We start from the raw sequence: 20,381 nt of genomic DNA on the forward strand, positions 1-20,381 counted from the left end.
CAATAGCTTTGAGTTCAGAACGGCCTTGTGCTACTAGATAGTAGATAGCATTCTATTTTTACTCAAGCGTTGTTCTATATTGCAAATGTACTCTGATAATCTCTGAGAATCAATTGTGGTCAGAGCTTTAATATGTTTTCTAACACTAACTTTTATCAGCATGTAGATGGCTATGGCCAGAAATGGGGTTATTACATCGGTACTAATAATATATTGGTTATCAGTTCATGATTTTTAATCTTTTGCCAAACAGTGGAAATCCAAAAGTCTGCTTTACGTTAATTTTCTGAAACATTCAACAGAAAATAGCATGTAGCATTTTAAGCATTAAGAGATATCATAGTTTAAAAAACTCCATCCACAGCCACGGACTCTGTATCAGAACTTGTGTTTGCATGTCCACACTTCATCTTCGGTCAGAGGGTTATAAATGGAAACAAGACCTTTTATTTTTCCTTCAAGAAAACACAGAGATCCAAATAAGGAGATTGGCTGAGGGCTGCAGAGAATCCTGTCCAAGTCATTCCTTAGAAAGGCGTTGAGTGAGATCTGGAGAGGGGGGCGCACCAGAGACCTGGGCAGTCTCCAAAACCTCCAGGCAGGTTTTGTGGGAGTTTAAAGCTATCCGAAGCAGCCCCTGGACTCCACGCTCACTCTCTCGTAGGCTGTGTGTGCCCCCCTCTCACTCCTGAGTGGTGCTCTCTGTCTCTCCTTGGGTGATTCCATCTCTCTCCTCTCTCAGTCTTGGAAGCCCATCTAGAAGTATTTTTTTTTTTAAAAGTTCATTTTATTTTGTTGTTTGGAAACGCCTAACCTCCAGCCACCATGGAAGCCATAAAGAAGAAGATGCAGATGCTGAAGCTGGACAAGGAGAATGCCATCGACAGGGCAGAACAGGCAGAGTCTGATAAGCAGGCAGCGGAGGACAAGAGCAAACAGGTGAGTGTGACTCCAGGGACAGGTGGGGGAGCCAGCTTCACTCCCTGCACTCCGATACCCAAACTGAGGACACATAAGAACCAAGGGCCTGAACCTGCACTATCTCATGGGAGAACCATAGCATAGTCATTTTTAGTACTGCTGCATTACAGTGAAAATGAAGTAGCACACAGGTAGGATGCTGAATTGCTGGTTTATGTACAGCTATAGCCAAAAGTTTAGCATCACCAAGAATTTTAGGATGGATTTAACTATATGAACATAATTTTGATCTTTTATTTAACATCATGTAATCAAATAAACGACAAAATGGTATCGCAAAAGTCTAATGGCAGCCACAGTACTAGTACAGTATTTCATGTTAGATTTTGAAATGCCACATTTTAAAATTGTCAGTTTTTTCGTTAAGTCTATGCAAAACTACAAAGCGGTGTGTAATTCAATATGTTAACATAACATTATTCAGCAGGTTCCATTCGACTTCATGGAGCAAAATTAGTTAATTCTAGAGGTTAATGCAAAACTTTTGACCATAGCTGTAGGCGACACATTGACCCCCTTATCAACATTACTAAATACAGATTGTAAATACAGTGGAAAAGGGTGCATTAAACTCCCTTTTCTAGAAGACTGATGCAGAGGATGTTGCGTTATAGGGCTATGATAGTCCTTTGCTTATGAGTAATAATATGGGGGAAAAAATCAAAGCCATATAAGGAGATGCAGCACAGTCATAGATATGTGAAACTAATAACATTACCAGTTACGCAAAGCATGGCATACGTAGCACATAATCAGAGCCTTAGCTGCCAGCAGTGAGATCAAGGCGAGTTAGCTTTATGATGGGGAGCCTTCCAATTGCACGTTTTTATTTTATATAAATTACATTTTCCAATACAAATCCAAAAACAAGATTTCCCCTATAAAAAATTACCAGGCTAAATTTGCACTGCATTTTTGTAGTTTTCCAATGTTTACAGTACTATACATTTTACCATAGTTTACCATAGTTTGCCATGTTTTATTTTTGTATATGCTTTACCACACCTCTCTGGACTTTACCATGCTTATCTATGCTTTACCATTCTTTCACAATGCTTTATAATGCTTTGATAAAAAGGGTTTGCTCAAGAATATACAGAATATTCCTATGTAATCAAACACCTGCCACCATGATATATACAGTCGTAAACTTTCAGAACTTATATCAGTTGCCTTGGTTTGCCTCATTAAGATAAAAATACGGAGAATGTAGATACGCAGCAAAGCAGATAAAGACACCAGCTGTCAGCTGTCAAAAGATGATGGGAGAGCAGCCCAAGAAAGTTGAGGTCCCAGCGGATGACAGACGACTCCTTCAGACTTTCACCACAGATAAAAACAGCCCAGCAACCCGGGACTAAAGCAATGTTTATTATAGAGGCAGAGAGATAGCTGAAAATGCATGAGGATTATCCAGGGGCTCTTCAGAGAATTAATGTTACTGGACGCGACTGTGATAAAGGATACTTTAGCGTACAGTGTTCTCAGGGGCATTGGGTTTAGCTGCCTTGGTAATGCTTTCTATAAATACATTGTAATGAGCAGCTGTCACCTTTACACCTTTTATCTCAGAATGCTAAACAAATGTTTCGAATTTGCTGCAGATTGGTGGGGTTAAAAATCAACTGATCATTCAGGGTCGCCCCTCCTAAACGATGTTTTTGGCATGCCTGTGGTAAAAGCAAAGTAAAGGGGTAGTAAAACACGCAGAGCTGGAATTGAAGACAGCAGGGATATACAAACCAGAAAACGCACTGAAGTAGACTTGCTGGCCAGTGTCTTCTTCAGTATACTATATACAAACCTAGAGGCAGTTTACAGCCAACAGATTCGATTCTGACTACAGACAACACAAGGCAGACTTTAGAACTTCACAGTAAAGAGAATTTTAATGGACCTGTTTAACCTGCCTCACAGCCATCTCCTAGTCTCCTGCACTAGAAAGACCTGCTGAAAACCAGTCAAGCACCACCTCGGACCAGCATGCACCAGTGCTGGTCATTGCTGGAATCTCTCTCAGGAAAGCACAGTGTAACCATGGCAACTGCACTGTCAACTGCACACCATGGTACACCTCTATTACATAAACAGGCAATTGTAACATCAAACTAATAGGAAACAGAAAATGTCCAAATTCAATTCATAGCTGTATGCAAAAACTTCCCAGAATTTCCCAATGACCCTATATCTATAGCACCCTTTTGCTCTCTGAGAATATGTCACATGCAGCAGGATGACAATGCTATGCTAAACATGTCCCTCTGTAATGCAGGAAATGTCTAATCTGGGCCTGTATTGCAGTATTTTACCCCAGGCTGGCTGTGACGGCAGGCTCTCCAGATGTTGGTGGCTGTGGTCCTTGATAGCTGATAAAAAGCCTCTCGATCTTTGCTGTAATTCAGTGCAATGGCTTGTGATAAGTTATTGTGTGCAAGGCAATTAAAGAGGCAGGCTGACAATGTGGGTGACTGTGGGGTTAGGTCAAGCTAGGTCAAAGAACAGCAAGTCAGGACAAAACTGTGTATCTCAATCTACCGTTGCTGTATAGTTCAGATTACAATCCGCTTCCTGGTCAAATACACCACTGCTTGGATCCAGAGATTGAAATGAATAAATAGTAATAAATAGCAGTTACCAGGATAGTAAAAACTTCAAGGTTTTTCAATGACGACGGGACTTAACAGATTACAACACAGAGATGCAAAGATAACTAAAAGGTTGAGAACACCATGCAGGCCTCTACCTGCCTCTGCTCACACACGATGCCCCTAGTCCTCTGCAATGCTGTTCCAGGGGTACTGCAGGCTCAGGAGATAGAGGAAATGAGAGACGGTCAGTTACATCTGGAGAGACGCATCTTCAAACAGCGTGTGCCACTTTACATGTCCTTTGATGTGAGTTAGGGTTAGGACTCAGGTTTGGGATTGGATTTCGTACAATGAATAAGAGTGAAACTCAATAGCTTACGGAGTTCATTAGGTTGACATGGAAACAGCAGGTCCTTTCTCATATTTCCTGGGACGGTTCTTCACTGTCATGAAGTGGCCCTGGTTGCACGTTGTTACTGAAAAGGGCTTTGGGCATGTTCTGTATCTGCTAACCCTACCTTTAAAACCATTCCCACTCCTTTCCTAATAATCATGCAGCCCACGAGTGCAAGAGATTGACCTCTCCCTGCTTTGTACTGGTTGTTCACCTGGAGGCTGTTACACTGCCCTGCTAACCTGCCATAAACCAGATAGATAAACTGCCAGAAACCAGATAGAGAAGTAGACAGGGAAAATATTGATTCAGGATGATAACCTTAACTTCACAAGGATATGGAAAGGAAACGACACCAAAGACAACAAGAAAGATGAGTCAGTGCCTGAGTCTGTTGTACCCAAATACTGACCCCACCCCCCGCCCCCCCTCCCCCTTCTCTCTCCCTGTCTGCCCAGCTGGAAGATGAGCTCGTCAGCCTGCAGAAGAAACTCAAAAGCACAGAAGATGAGCTGGACAAATACTCTGAGGCGCTGAAGGAAGCTCAGGAGAAACTGGAACTGTCCGAGAAGAAAGCCTCGGATGTAAGTAGCCAACACACCAGCCCAGCCAACACGCCAACCCACTGCCTTAAACTGAGGGAACACTGAGCCACTGTGTGGCTTGGAACTTGGTTTCAGGAGACTAGGTTTCAGGCCATGGCATGGCACACCAGGGGAGACTTTGGGTTTGATCCAGCAAAGTTGCCTCAAACTAAGTCTTTCTGTCTCCCTGGATATCAGGTTTCAAGCCACTGTTCCTGAAAAAGAGTTTTTCTGTTCCCTCAGCTTTAGATCTGGCATAGAAACCTTCGATCTGAAAACTTTCACAGCATACCGTACAAGACCACGACTTCCTTATTCAATTTGTGGTTAGCACGTTTTAGTAGCAAGGACTTGCAAGTCTATCATCAAAAAGATAGAGAAACATGTCCACACACATACAGGCTGCAAGCATTCAAATAACTTATGTTAATGTGATGACTATAGAAGGCCGATAAAAAAATAAAAACCATACACCGTACCTACACAAACATTGGTTGGTCCGCACTGTAATATCTAGCCATATCTAACATTATCAATGCTGTGAATGCAACAGAACCCGCAGTTTGTGGAGAAACATAATTTAATTTAGGCTAGATAGTTGTTAGCTTGGTTTGTTTTTGTTCTCTATTAAATATAATTGGGGCAGCAGTGTGGAGTAGTGGTTAGGGCTCTGGACTCTTGACCGGAGGGTCGTGGGTTCAATCCCAGGTGGGGGACACTGCTGCTGTACCCTTGAGCAAGGTACTTTACCTAGATTGCTCCAGTAAAAACCCAACTGTATAAATGGGTAATTGTATGTAAAAAATAATGTGATATCTTGTAACAATTGTATGTCGCCCTGGATAAGGGCGTCTGCTAAGAAATAAATAATAATTCTATTCATTGAAAAAAAGGCAAGAGAGAAGACCTTTGTAATTGTGTTTAGATTTTTTTGAATAGGGGAAGTTAAGGGTAAAGTTCCTGCTTGGGGGTAGGGGTACAGTCAGGCATGTACGTGCTTAATTTCAACAACAACCCTAAATAACATGTTGTTCCTGTTGTTACTAAGCAGTAGTAATAATCGGAAGCAGCGGTATTTAAAAATAACAAAGGCCAGGTTTCACTATAGTGACGTAGGCTACAATGTTTTTTTTTTTCCATTAAAAACTTGTTTATTGAAAATAATGTTCAGCTTTCATATTGAAGCGTGTTGTGTACTACTCATTCAATCATGCCAAGTAGTGTGAAGAATTTGCTTGTATCGTTCAAGACGTTTTTCAAAACAAGTAAGCTTATTGGTGTATAAAAAACGACAATCGAGTCGCAGTCCTTCTTTCGCAGCCCGTGTCATCTTTATGGCACGTCGCTGAAATCGTAAAGTAATTAAATGTCCCTGGCAGCGGACTGTGTTGAAGTTTAAGAAAATGCATTTCCGAGCAAAACATGTTATGACATTTTTAACGAGCTGAAGAGGTGCCGGGGCCATGCCTCGTCAAACCCAGAGGTGCCAGGGCTGAGCCCCGGCCAGCCCCAGCAAGCCCCGAGATGCCGGGGATGTGCCCCAGCACAAAAATTAACCACTGCACAGCTCGTGAGGGAAAAAGACAGATGTGTACAAAGCAACTTTCCAAACCTTGGTTGCAATTCATCTCTCTCTCTCTCTCTCTCTCTCTCTCTCTCTCTCTCTCTCTCTCTCTCTCTCTCTCTCTCTCTCTCTCTCATGTTTATTGTGGCATTTATGATTCAAAACTTTATTGACCCTTCCCGGCATCTTACAGGACACACTTTGTCCGTTTCTCCGGGAGTTCCCGGGTCTGGGTGTTGATAAGGCTACATTATCTGTAGGAAGTGCTTCAGAGGGTTCGCGGCAGCTCTGGCATTCCAGCTATGCGGCTTATGCAAACAACCAGCCCCCCTCCTCCCGTGCCTAATGCAATCACTATTTCAGCCTTTTCCGCTGTGTCACATTTTTCAAGCTATAGGCTACTTTTCCATTGGAAAATTCTCAGTAACTTTAGGCAGAACCCACAGAATTCAAACTTTAAAATCTTAGCTGGTGCCCAGAGAGGATATAAAAATACACATATATACACTTCGCTCTGAAAACGAATTGCAATTAAGAGACGTGTTCACAGTTGTTGTATATGCAGTTACTGTACTATGTTTACTCTGAGGGATTTAAGCACATTATCCTTTCAGTTTGCCACATTATCAAAACCACACAAGCTCTTGGCTGCTGTGCGGGGGGGTCGGCGCTGAGGAATGTGCTGCTTCGCTGCCAGTCTGCAGTAAACTGAGACACTGCATAAGGGAAAAATAGTTCAAAATCTAGAGACCTCAGGTTCTTTCTTAACGGCCTCCGGAAAGCTACACAAGTGAAATATTGATCATTAAAACGTGACAAATTTAGTTCTTTTAGTGAAAAGGCAGCTGTATGCAGAGTCACAAGACCACTGCCAGTATCTCCCACACGTCCAGAGCAGCCTAGGCCTCACTGGTTGTGTTTGTTTGGAAAGTCTCTTCATATATATATATGTGTGTGTGTGTGTGTGTGTGTGTTTGTGTGTGTGTGTGTATTAAATCAAAACACAGTGTAAACTATAAAGACTGCCTTTAAATTAAGCTGAAGATTCACTACACTGTTTTGCCCACAATCCTTCCGTTACTATATTTTCTAAATGCAGTGTAAATATATTTTAATTGTATCAAAATGTACTTTTAAAAGCAGTTCCTAAAACAGTCCACAAAGTTTTGTCAGTGGGGGCCCAAAACGTAGTCATTTAATTTCTTTTTTTTTTTCATTTTTTTTTTTACAAAATTGTAATAAACTAGTTTAGTTTCTTATGGGTAATCACACTGACTTAAATTGCCTTCAGTTGAGATAATAAAACCATGTCCTTGAAAAAAAAAAAGAAAGACTAGGGAACTAAGGAACGCATTCCAAACGCCCGCTATACAAATGCAGAACCTAGAGGTGTGCTGTGTTGCGTATCCGGAGTAGACCCATTCGACTTAACCCCATAACTACTGCTCTACTAAGATTCAACAACTGTGTTTTACAATCCCTAATGTAGCTTTTTCAATGATCGGTATCTACAGGCTCTTTATGCAACACTTGTACACACACTGTATTGAAACATGTGGCCTACGTTATATAAATCTAATTACAAAATAACCACTATAACCATATTTTGCATACTATATGAAGGATGTTGGTTTAATAAGGGTTACATAATTGTATATAACACAATAGCAATTTCGTTTAGATAAATCGTTTAATAACTGACAAGCCTTTAACGCGTTTTAATATAACGCGTTACCCACACCCGGTTACGTAGTAACACACTGTAACAGGCCACTTTAGTTTGGACTCCTGTGTTTTCCCCAAATATGTCTAAACTGCTGGATATTTGCATACACACTGAGGAAAGACATCACCTCTCCAGCCCCCGCCCATTTTAACCCTGACCTCATCAAAAGGAAACTGCTCCCTAGGATTGGAGGAGCGCGTCTTAACTTTCCTTCCACAGTCGTGCGTTTTTGTGCGGTGCAAGGAAAATTTCTCCATCGAGAACTTCGCAACATTCCAGCAACTAATACAGATAGCGAAAGTATTGAGCCGTACGCTTTATTAAGTGAACAGTGTTAACTGGACCATTTTTTTTGTCTTCTTCAGTCGGGGGGGGAAAAAATATATATTTTTGTACGTTTTAGTACACTTGGAAAAAAAAGCAAATTAGACGGGAAATATAAACGTTTTAATCGTCGAACGTTGTTTTGTTTTTTTTTATAAATATATAATTTTTATTTTATTTGTGTACTTATTTTTTAAACTCGATTTATTTTGTCAAAAGTTAGTGTTTTTTTTAAAAAAAAAAAAATCTCAGAAAAACAATGGCAGGTTTGAACTCATTAGATGCTGTAAAAAGAAAAATCCAGAGTCTGCAACAACAAGCGGACGATGCCGAAGACCGAGCTCAGGAACTCCAGAGAGAAGTCGACAGCGAACGGGAACTCAGGGAAAAAGTGAGGACACGTTTACTTTTATTTTGTTTCTTAAAACTATTCTTAACTTTTTTTTTTTTCCTAACTCTTCCTTTAAAAAAAAGTGGTTTTTGTTTTGGTTTCTCATTCAGTTTTTCCAATAGCGAGTCTGTTAAAAAAAAAAAAAAAAAAGCCACGTAAATTCATTGATTCAGCTTGCAGTATCAGGGTACAATAGAAGGCGTTGGCTGTGCAGTCAACATTGGCAAATTTAATTGCGGTCATTTCCGAAGCGTCCTAACGCCAGCAGTGTATACGCCTCGTCCATTGGAAACACCGCACGGAGTTAAATGGATTATTTCAGCGTTATATAGCACCTAGCTTCCTGTAGTAGATTAATACGTGTATTATTATTATTATTATTATTATTATTATTATTAATTCAGTTTTAGTGTTGACAAAACTGAATTTCTAAACTGGAGGTCTTTCCTCCTCATTCGTAACCCATTTCTAAAAGCTGTACCTTTTTGTTTAGTTAATGAACGTTACCTTTGACCTTAATCAGCCTTGTCTTGCTTTTCACTGCCTATGTATGTGAGGCAATAGATTTGTGTGCACAAAGTTGTCGAGGGACTGGCAGAAACCCATAAATCTGTACACTGAGTCTACGCTGCTTTTAACAGAACACCTTTTTAAACGTAGAGGCGTGCGAGTGCAAATCCAGCCCGTGTAGTCCAGTGCGTTATGCAGTCCTGCTGCGCGTTATTTCTGAGTCACAGCGAAAGCAGGATGTCGGTTTTGTTTCTTGTGTTGCTTCAGGCCAGGTGACACTTGTGTGGGTAAAGCACCTACAGACAGCTGAACAGTACTAAGGGATTACAACCCTGAGGCAAATGTACGCAACCCAGCCTGTGCAATATCCTGGCTGTTGGTCTTCTAAGAGCATTTCCTAGACTGCCCCATCGTGCAGAATCACCAAGCAGCATTCATGTAGTTAAACTGGGAAGAGGCCAGTTGTGCATTCCAATGCTGGAGAATACCAGCCATGTAAGAGTTATCCTGAATGAGGATAATCATGTTTTCTTTTTGCTCATTCCCTTGAGATACTAGGGTGGTGTAGGAAGTGGCACATGAAATCATACATGTGGTGTTTTTATGCTCAATCAAAATTCAAAGGTAAAGTGTATTCGACATTAGACTTCTTCTGTGAACTGGACTTCAGTGTTTCAGTAGAATCCCCGAGATGAAACCAGATGGAAAGAAGACAACTTGGGAGTGAAAACACATGGTTTCAGAACCCCTAGACCCGTCCCGAGTCATTCTCCATTCTCTTATCAGTCTGCAGCATCTGAGCGCAACTGTGTACAGCTCAGACATGGAACATAAGTCAGGCTAAAGCTTGGTACTGCAAGACCCCTTGAGTTTTTAGCACGCTGTTTATTTTTAAATCTGAATTACCATTTTTGAAACTGAAAATAGCCAAGGGGTTTTAAAAGGCCGGCCGCAAACATTTTATGTGATGCACCATGGGAATGTGTCTGGATTCCAGAGGATGGATGGGAGGGAGGGATGGAGGATGGGGGGGTTGGTTTATGACTGGATTCCATCCCTTGTGAAATGGTGTAGGGCGACCGGGAGGGTTGTGGCTGGTTGGGACTGCTACAGAGCTGAGAGATCCTTGCCTGTGAGCTGACCCAGGGGGCAGGGTTTGGGGGAGGGAGCCTGAAGCTGCTTCCAGTTTCTCCTCAGGAGGCTAGTCGCAGGTCAGAAGGGTGTGAGGAATCCCAAAGTGGGGATAGAGAGGAAACGCAGGCCAATTCACAAGATTAAAATGAAAACTAAAATGAATAACGCCACAACATTTTCAAACTCAGGGATGGACATAAGACTCCTATTGCATAGCAGTTTCACCCATTCCACAGTTTCACACATGCTTGAGTAGCCACAGTGTATAGGTAACACGCTCAGGTGTGTCTTCTTAACTCATCGTAAAACCAGGAACGGACCAAACTGCTGTGCAATGAGTCTTATTTCCATCCCTGCAAACGAATGTATTGGAGTTCAGAAAGTTTCTGTGATGAAGTGGGAGTCCAGTAGCTTACTGGCCTCTTCATACAAGTTAGGCAGCTGTAATGTGATTCCCACAGGTGTACTCCCCTGCTCGCCTTTTCTGATTTGGAAGTGGTTTTAAAGTCATCAAACTAATTTACTGTCTTCGTGAATTAAAAATTCTGCAACTTTGCATTGAGCCTTGAATGTGTGCAGCCCAGTCAGTACAGACCTGGGAGTCCCATCCTATCTTCTCTATAATAGAGCTTTGTCAGTCTGGTAGGATTTCCTGTTATGGAATGCAAAGAAAGTTATGTAAATATATTTAAAAGAAAATCAAAGCCATCCAATAATATTTCAGACGGCATTCCCTCCTCACTCGGCACTTTCCAGGTTCAGTCCAGCCTCTCCCTGTCCTGCTGTATCTCATCAGCACTGACCAAAACAAATCTAGGTGGTCTTCATGCCCAGCCGATTTTAACATGGGAAATCTGTACACAGAACTGGGCAAGCACAGCTTGTAAGCCGATAAGATTCACGTCTCCATTCATCCGCTCAGTCAGAGCCTTGTATCCCATCAGTGAACAGTGTCCTTTATAAATTACACATCAAAACCTTTGCTAAGCCATTACTGTACCATTTTCTGTTTTTAATTCCCTGCAAGAGAAACCCAAGGCTCCACAGGATTTTAAAGATCAAGTCATTATATTTTCTTAGTCTTATCCCCATCCTCCCTTAGAGTCTTCTTGACATGCGTTAGATTATTTCTCAGTAATGTAATCAGAATTCTGCAAATGCTGAAAGTTGACAGTTGCTTGTTGCAATGTGTATCCTGGTTGGGTTTCATTGCATTCTCTTTAAAGGAAATAACCATTCACAGTATACTGCCCTGTTCTTGTTTTGCTGAGGTTTTGAGGTTTGTAGTTTTGGCTTTACTTAGACCAGCAGGATGAGTTGAGGGGACAGGTCTACTAAACACACTTTATTTTCCTCAAAGAGCTGAAAAACTTGACCTGACATGCACGGTTGTGTTACCGAAACAAAATAAGGAGATAGCAGGAATAAAATGCAGTAAGTGGCTCATTGGCTCGCCATTCCTTCACGGCCGATGCTACAGGCATGGTTTGTGCGCCTTGCCTTTCCTCCACAGGTTCCCAGTTCAAAGTCAAACAGATGGTTCCATTTAGATTTTCATGCGATTTACTCTCCCATCTTCCTGTGATTTTTACAGCAAACATTCTCTGGCCATATAAGGAGTGTGGTTTTGTGTGCTGGAGAATGCTTTGTGGAAGAGGTGGGGCGAGCGAGAGAAAGAAAGAAAAAGACAGAGAGAGAGAGTTCTCATCCTGAAAGTAACGCCCCCTATCTAGGAGGGAGGCAGGAAGGAGGATGTTGGTTGTGCGCATGGGCTGTTTTTTTTAACATTCTTTTTGTTTGGTTTAAGGAGGGTAACCATATGAGTCAACATAAACCATTAAAAAAAAAAAAAAAAAACATATGGAGCCTTTCAAACCTGGTCATTTTTCCTAAAGAGACTTGCTGATACCCTAAGAATTCTTCTCAACTTCCCCGCAGTGTTTTAATGACCTTGCTGGTTTATTTTCGCTTGGGGCGGGTTTCAGTTCTCTCCACATAGATAAGACTCAGACAGACACAGCACTGCAGGCTCAAGCCTGCTCTCTGTACAGACAGGGCAGATAACCCGTCTCTCTCTAATCCCTCTGCTAATGTCCAAGAACAAAGGCTGCAGATACAATCGGGCTCCCCTGCTGATATCTGTGATGTGGGTTAAGTAGGAAACTTCCAGATCTATCAAGAACTGAACTGAGCAAACGGTTTTAACTGGGTGTTGCTTTGTACAACTGCCCCTTCCCCCATCACAATTGCAAGACCTAAACCAGATCTGTAAGAGCATTTAATCTATCAATATTGTGACCGTGTGGAGTAATGCACAGCAATGTGTTGCATATTACAGGGTTAAGGAACATCATTTTGATTTACATTATTACAGTCTCCTGGTGAGATGTAGGACTCCCTTTGTGTAGCTGTGTGTGCAGCTCAGGGTTTTACTGTGAGCACGATAATATACCTGATCTTGTAATCTCGAGTCAAACTCACAGTAAAGCCTGGAGTGGCCCTGGCTGCTGTGCAGTAGGAGTGCAGCTGGCTTCAGAGGGTTCATTTAGATGCACCGATGAGAGTGATTTGCACCGATGCTGCAGCTGTCATCACTGTGTAGGATGAAGTCAGTATGGTGACTCTCGCAGCAACTCTGTCCCTTTTGATTTTCACCCCTATCCTCAACCGGAAACTGGGAAGATTAAACCAATGTTTTATACTGTAGCCGTCCTTCTGAAAATGCTCAAACAACGTCCTGAGTAAATGCGTTCAGTTATTAGTCTCAATGTCTGACCGGTTTGTCATGCCTACACTGCACTGAGCTACTTAAACCAACACGGTTCCCATAAGGTGATCCAAAACTTCTTCTAAATCAGTTCATAATCACAGATGAAATACTTCAAAGGCTTTCCCTGCAGTCATTCCTGCAACTGTATAAATATAATGCCTGGCTGGAACGATCAAGAATATAAATACAACCAAGCCTAACTGTTATTGCGTAACATTGTGCTTTTAGATATGTGTAGGGCAGTGTAAACACACACACCCCCTTTACCAAGGTGTCCCATTACACTCTCCTCTAGTGTGCAGTGTGTGATGCCCTGCTCTTAGGAATCCTGCCCCATGCACGCAGTCTCTAGATTGGCTTGTGCACATTTTTTGCACAGCGGTTAAGATGCTGCCTTGGGTGTGGTCGTTGGTTGATGCCCGCCCTCCTTTTATATATATTTGAGGCTAAGAAAAAAATGCAATGCTGTGCATTTTCAGACGGGAACAGAAATTGAAAGCAGGCACGGAATGAGCCGGGTCCTAATGACATGTTATAGTGCATGAGGGAATGGATAAAGCATGCTGTACAAATCTCCTAATTGCAGGTTCCCTGTGCTCTGCTCAGTGGAGCTTGTGTGCCAGATCCTCGCGTATTCGTGTTGAATTTCCAGAGCGTCGCTTCCTCTCTCCACGCTCCACGTTGGAATTTAAGACCAGATTGACAGATGTGCCTAAAATGCAGCCCTTCCTGCTTAAGCAGTTTTGATACACAGGCGACTAAAAATCCCTTTTACTATCCTGTGTCCTGATAAAGACCTTGCTTGATCCATCTTACCTAATCTACACCGCCAGTGTACGTTTTGAACTAGACACAAAACAAGCACAGCATTGTTCTATTGGGTACTGTGATTTCCTTTGGATGACTTGCAAACCATAATCTGATTTTAGTAGAATACCAGTTTCTATCACATGTCCTCCCAGATAACTTTATGATTTCTGTGTCATACAGGGATGGAAATAAGACTCCTATTGCACCCATTCCAGGTTATAATACTTGATTAGAGTGTATCTAACAAGCTCAGGTGTGTCTTATTAAACTCCTAGTAAAACCAGGAAGGGATCAGACCGCTATGCAATGGGAGTCTTATTTCCAGCCCTGTCAGGCATTCACACATGGATAGGCAGTTGATGCAATCCAGTTTGATTACACAGGTGCTGTAAAATGCTCCAGTAAAAGTCTGCGGCTTATCCGGGCGGGGTATAGGCTGATCGAATGAAACCTTTCTTGTAAGCTGACCCGTGTGTGATTGTGACGGGGTGTGTGTGTGTGCGTGCTCTGGCTTTGCTCTGACCCCTGATCTCCCGTGTCTGTGCAGGCTGAGGGAGATGTAGCCGGACTGAATCGCCGTATCCAGCTGGTGGAGGAGGAGCTGGACCGAGCCCAAGAGCGCCTGACCACTGCCCTGCAGAAACTGGAGGAGGCGGAGAAGTCAGCGGACGAGAGCGAGCGGTCAGTACCGGGGTCCACGGTGACCTCAAAACATTAGGAGCTAGAACCGGGGTGGCCAACCGTGGTCCTGGAGAGCCACAATCCTGCAGGTTTTCTGGTTATCTGTAAATCATCCATGGCTAAAGACTTGGGAGAAATGTTGTTGGTTCAGTTCGGTAAAATGAGAACTCGGGTGGAATGAAAACCAGAAGACCCTGCGGCTCTCCATGAACAGGGTTAGCCACCCCCTGAGCTAGAGTCTCAAAGCTGAAACAAAAGGATAATCGCATCCAATAAAGTTACATGAAACTCGGACATTGTGGTCTATTACCTTGTTTCTTTGGCCTTTATCCAAGGAGACTTACAGGTGTTGCAGGGCAGTACGGGGTTACAGTGCAAGCTTAATATTTAAATACAGTGCAGTTTACAGCAAGCGCAAATAATACTACTACAATACAACAGGAACTAGGATGCAGCAAGTTATATCTGCAATGACATAGTAGTGCAAGGATAGTGAAAACACACGGCTCTGACACCCAGCGTCATCTTCTTTCTCCCCACCGCCAGAGGGATGAAGGTGATTGAGAACCGAGCGATGAAGGACGAGGAGAAGATGGAGATGCAAGAGATGCAGCTGAAGGAAGCCAAGCACATCGCCGAGGAGGCTGACCGCAAATACGAGGAGGTCAGCTGAGCCCTTCCAGTATCTCTACAGCTCCCCACCGCTTTCACAATCCCTTCGGTTCATCCCTGTTATTCGGTGGGAGGGGTTTTCAAATCTGTCAGATCACGAAACAGAGGGAGCACTGCATTTGTTGTTTCCAAAATTCATTGCCGTTTTAGTTGAACACAGAACATGATGTTAAAACACTTTCCCAGTTACAAAATCTCATCCTATCCCCCCCACCAATTTAAACAATTTCAAATTTTTTTTTTTAATGATATCATCTACCCAATGTATGGATTCTGTAGAAACCAGGGAAAACAACTGGCATTTAAATAGTGTTCTGGAACCCTCTGCTCAAGTCCATAGGTTAATCCTGCATGCTGTTGCAGAGATTCATGCATAATGTCTTAAGTCTTTACTAAACCCCCTGTGTGTTCTGTAACTTTTCCAGGTTGCTCGTAAACTGGTTATTCTGGAGGGTGAGCTGGAGCGAACCGAGGAGAGAGCAGAGATCTCCGAACTGTAAGCTCATTTTGTTTCTCTGAATCTTCATTAATGGGGGGGGTGTGTGGATTCAGGGCTTGATGGACTTGGAGCCCAGAGTTCTCTCACAGACACGGCATGTTAACGTAACGTTATTCAGCAGGTTTCATTCGACTTTATGAAGCAAGATGAGTTGATTCTATAGGGTGATGCAATGCTTTTAGCCATAGCTGTACACCTGGCTTTCCCGTCCCTGATTTTGTCTGATCAGATTCACAGTGTGGCTCACTGTGGGCTCTTGGGACACCACAACCCCACACTGAAGTTGTCCCACTTTCTCAGTTGTAACCTCTCGTGCTCAACATGAATTACCTGGCAGGTCTAGACACACATTCTGAATTGGAACAGTAGAGCATACCTGCATGTCTCAGCACAGCATGGGGCTCTCCGCTTCACAGCTTAACACTTTGAGGCTCTGCCAAGAGTGCTGATTAGGTGCAGATTGTGAATGTCTAATGGCTGCATGAAGCTCCTCATGAGAGGCAACAGAAATGCACAGATCCCTCCCAGCTCACTTCTGGAAGTAAAATAAGCTTATACCCTTAGATCACTTTAATTTTATTTAGTTTATTATTGGCACTGTAAGTGTCTACTTACTGTGCAGAGATCAGCTTCTCTATTGAAGTAGTTCAGTGCTATCTCAGTGCTACTGTTTCAGATTTAGACTGCAAACCTTGATGCCTTGATGCTTTTTCCATGATGTCCATCCTGGACAGGTTGTGAAACGAGCCTGTGGACACGCTCGCAGTCTCAATTTAGATTTTCCAAGGCTGACATTTCAGCTAACATGAGGGCTGTACAGCCTTTCCCAGGATTCCATATGAGACTTTGTAACTCTTCCTGTTTCCTGTTTGTCGCAGGAAGTGCAGTGAATTGGAAGAAGAATTGAAAAACGTCACCAACAACCTGAAGTCTCTGGAAGCCCAGTCTGAGAAGGTAAGAATCCTGGGTGTCGCTTACAAGCAGCACGAAGGAGAATATTCTCACTCCTAACAATGGAGGGCAGTGCTTCAGTCCAGCAGCAGTTATTCAGTGTGGAATGGGAACTGCTGCAGTAATGTGGGACAATCAGTCCATGTTCAATCACTGTTATTAGCAGTAGTTGCACTTCACATAGGGAAGCAAACTCGTATTTCTCTTTTCCAGTTCTGAGCATTGCAATGGTCTACAAGCTTGATGCAATATAAACTTGAAATGCTGTTAAAATCACGCACTGTTCGTATGCTCTTTTTGTTTAAGATTCCAATTTGATATATACATATACATCTTTTTTTTTTTACTTCTTTGCAGTACTCTGAAAAGGAGGACAAATATGAAGAGGAAATCAAGGTTCTCAGTGACAAGCTGAAAGAGGTGAGTTCACCCTTCAAGCGACGCTGTGGCGCCTTCTGTGAGGCTTCTCTGTAAAGTGGCTCTACACATGCTGTGCTGCACTAACTCCTGCTCTCCCTACAGGCTGAAACCCGGGCTGAGTTTGCTGAAAGGACCGTCACCAAACTGGAAAAGAGCATTGATGATCTGGAAGGTAGGAAACACATAATTCTCTGTTGCGCGGTCTCTGAGTTTGGCTGTTGAGTGCGCTGTGTTGGGTGTTCTCTGCTGTGGTGATTCTGAGCAACACCTGGCACTGACAGTAGGTGGCGCTCAATGTTTCTGTTTCTAAAGCAATTCAGGGATTGAAGTCAGACTCCCACTGCAAAGCAGTTTGATCCGTTCCTGGTTTCACTACCACTTTAATAAGACGCGCACAAGCCTATACCTATACGCTGTGGCTCATAGTAAAACCTGGAATGGGTGAAACTGCTATGCAATAGGAGGCTTATTTCCATCCCTGCAATTTCAGATCCAGTGTGGTGCTCCTGTTCATAAATAATATTTAAAACCATGACTGATAAATGAAGGTTGTAAAACACCTTTTCACACCTTTACCAGCAGGTGTCACCCTAGCGCTGGTGGCTGAGGAGAGCTGGACTTTAAAAAGCCTTCATTAATCTGGTTTAAGAAAACGGTTTCTCTTACCTATGAAAATACATATGAAATCTCTGAACAGATTAGCATTTGAAATGCCTGTACTTATTTACGTGGTGTTTTTGAGAGGCAGATTGCTTTAGTCAGTGGCGTACTACAGCTTGTTTGTTCCGAGAAGCTTCTTCTTAAGAGAGATGCCAGGCAGTAAGCCCGCTCTCTAGCATCTGGCAGCCGTTCCTGAATATATAGAAGTGCTGGAATTCAAAGTGGAACACAAACAAGTCCAGTCCCAGCCGGGGTTTAAAGTTACAGTTGAAATGGAAAATTGAAATGAAATCGGTGAAAATGACCTGGTGCTGAACTGGAGAGAAAAAATGTTAACGGAATATCGAGGCCAAAAAAAAAAAAAAAAAAAAAAAAAAGGTAGCTTGTCACGCAAGTCGCTTTGTAATCATTAAATCCACGTAAATGTTGTGATTGAGACACTAATTCATTCCCAAGATGTAGTAGAAAACTATCAGTTCATTTTAAATGGTATTCCCCCATTCGCCACTTAATAATAAGGCAAGCTTGTAGCTTTATTCCACCACCTCTGGCTGGAAAGGATTGGATCCCTGGGGCTTTTACTCCTGGAGGTCCGGGGAGCAGCATGTGGTCTTTGCCTCCAGGCAGCTGGAGGATTTATTAAACGTTTGTTAAACGTTCTATATTAATTAATAGCCCGCATACTTTGAGACTGCATTACAGATGGTGGCTGGTGAATGATTACCTAACGGTTAGATATAATGCATGCTTGCTATTGGCTGCAAGCCCAAATGCTTTTGATTGGCTCAAGCTGCAAAGCCCAGGAGAATCTGCTCTTGTTTTGTCCAAAAACTGAATAGAAATCTAAATCGCCCATTTGAACTTATTTATATAGCAGGAGCCGCCACCACTGGTCAAATGTAATAAATGCAATCTCTGTGACTCTGCGAAGTGGCATCATGCTTTAAATGCAGCAAAGAGGGTTAACCCCTTCAGGGACACAAGGAACTGAGCGGTGACTCCTTACAATACATTTGAGAGCGACTCAAGCATCACGAGGAGGAAACTGACAATTTGGATGACTGGATACAAAACAATTTTAAACGTGTTTTGTGCGCCTCATTGCAGAAACGTTAGCATCATTTATATTTTGCGGGACACCTATGTTCCTTGTACCTTTAAAGGGTTACATCCCTACTAGAGATTGAAGAGAATCTTACTCAGATATATTTTTGGTGGTGTTCATTTCTCTAATGTTTCTAACCTGTTTTTCCCTTTTCTCTTTTATATGCTGTCCTGTCTGCTCCATGTGTTTCTCCTTTGTTTCCGTGCTATTCCTTGTTCTACGGACCTGCTCCACCCTTCCTCTACCCTCTGCACTTTGACCTCTAGACGAACTGTACACTCAGAAACTGAAATACAAGGCGATCAGCGAGGAGCTGGACCACGCCCTCAACGACATGACCTCCTTGTAAACGACCTTTCAGCCCCAGCGGCAGCGCCTGCCTTTCTAATCTCCTGTTTGTCTAAAACGTTCGCCCTTCGATCTCTCTGTAAATGTCTAATAAAGTTCTTTCTGTTCTAGAAACGCTTTCTCTTTCTTTCTCTCTTCTTGCTTTGTGTTCGTGGTTCAGTGGTGACACAGACGACACGGACAGTGACTCCTTGTCAAAGCATTATTCTAGTTTGAGAACTAAGCTGCTGATTCACTACTGCAGAGATTCTCAGTCTTTTGAAGTTTGGAGGGGTCGGTCCCTTTACAAAATGTATTTTTTAAGATAGGGATTTCCTGCAGAGAATTGAGGGAAAGACAGATCGCAAGCAAAAAAGAGAGAGTACTGCAGTACAAGTAAATGATTAATGTATATGATGTGACTAGTGAACTCCTGCTCTTCTAGATATCTCTGCGTAACAGGCGGTGTTGTGTGATACACTGCCATTACAGATTCAGACCATGTTTCAAATGAACAATGTTTACCATGTATTAGTTCCAAATACCCACATTACATTCTGCATTGAACGTTATTGTCTAGATACACTGTGTGCCTCTAGTATTAATAGATTATTTATTGATCAGATTACCTGAATCCCCGGAGACAGCCCTCTGACTGATTCACCGATGATCCTGGAGGCATTCGGGGCTCTCTGTCTGTGTCGCCTCCATGCCTGTTATTTATACCATACGGGCTTGGGACAGACGAGACCACAGTCTGTTTCTGTTATACAAATTATCAATAGAATTCAGCCCTTTAGCTGTTACTCCATTCAAGTGCTTATCATATTTCATTCCATACATTTCTGCACATACTTTATCTTTGCAATCATTTTAACCAATACATTTTACTCTCCTATGATTCCAAATACATTTGCATTCTACCTGAGAATTATTGTAGTCAGAATCACCAGACTAGGAGCAACACGGTTCTGCTAATGAATGAAATTTAACCACGCTCCCTTTTTTCTAACAGAAAAACTGTCCAGTGCCAAAGAGGAGAACCTGGGAATGCATCAAGTTCTGGATCAGACTCTGCAAGAACTCAACAGCTTATAAACCCCCCAAAAATAAAACAAAACGGCAGCAAAACAAACCTGAAAAGGAAGAAACAGGAACAAAACAAGCAAGCGACATTCCATGGATTTTCAGCTTCATTCCACGTTTCAGGCTGAAATCTCAAATTTCCAGAAAAGAAAGAATGCAGAAACAAGTCAACGTATGTTATGCCTTTACCTGCAGCGTAGAAAA

At 42.5% G+C, this 20,381-nt stretch overlaps 1 protein-coding gene across 4 annotated transcripts; it reads left to right on the top strand.

Annotated features, from left to right (window-relative positions):
- The first annotated feature begins 613 nt into the window (after positions 1 to 613).
- On the top strand, positions 614 to 20,381 carry LOC117401406 (tropomyosin alpha-1 chain). 4 transcript variants are annotated; one of them, XM_034002076.3, is made up of 9 exons: positions 614 to 939; positions 4,422 to 4,547; positions 14,324 to 14,457; positions 15,004 to 15,121; positions 15,555 to 15,625; positions 16,507 to 16,582; positions 16,937 to 16,999; positions 17,102 to 17,171; positions 19,031 to 19,660. In XM_034002076.3, exons 1-9 carry the CDS (start codon positions 826 to 828, stop codon positions 19,111 to 19,113), a joined length of 855 nt encoding a protein of 284 aa, XP_033857967.1. In that variant the 5' UTR covers positions 614 to 825; the 3' UTR covers positions 19,114 to 19,660. The 4 variants fall into 4 exon arrangements, with proteins under 4 accessions (XP_033857967.1, XP_033857965.1, XP_033857968.1 ...); XM_034002074.3 differs by lacking the exon at positions 19,031 to 19,660 and adding an exon at positions 20,107 to 20,381 and having other exon boundaries at positions 618 to 939; XM_034002077.3 differs by lacking the exons at positions 614 to 939; positions 4,422 to 4,547 and adding an exon at positions 8,013 to 8,552.

The sequence above is a fragment of the Acipenser ruthenus genome, chromosome 47 (genome assembly GCF_902713425.1).
Source record: "Acipenser ruthenus chromosome 47, fAciRut3.2 maternal haplotype, whole genome shotgun sequence".
NCBI classification, from domain to species: Eukaryota; Metazoa; Chordata; class Actinopteri; order Acipenseriformes; family Acipenseridae; genus Acipenser; species Acipenser ruthenus.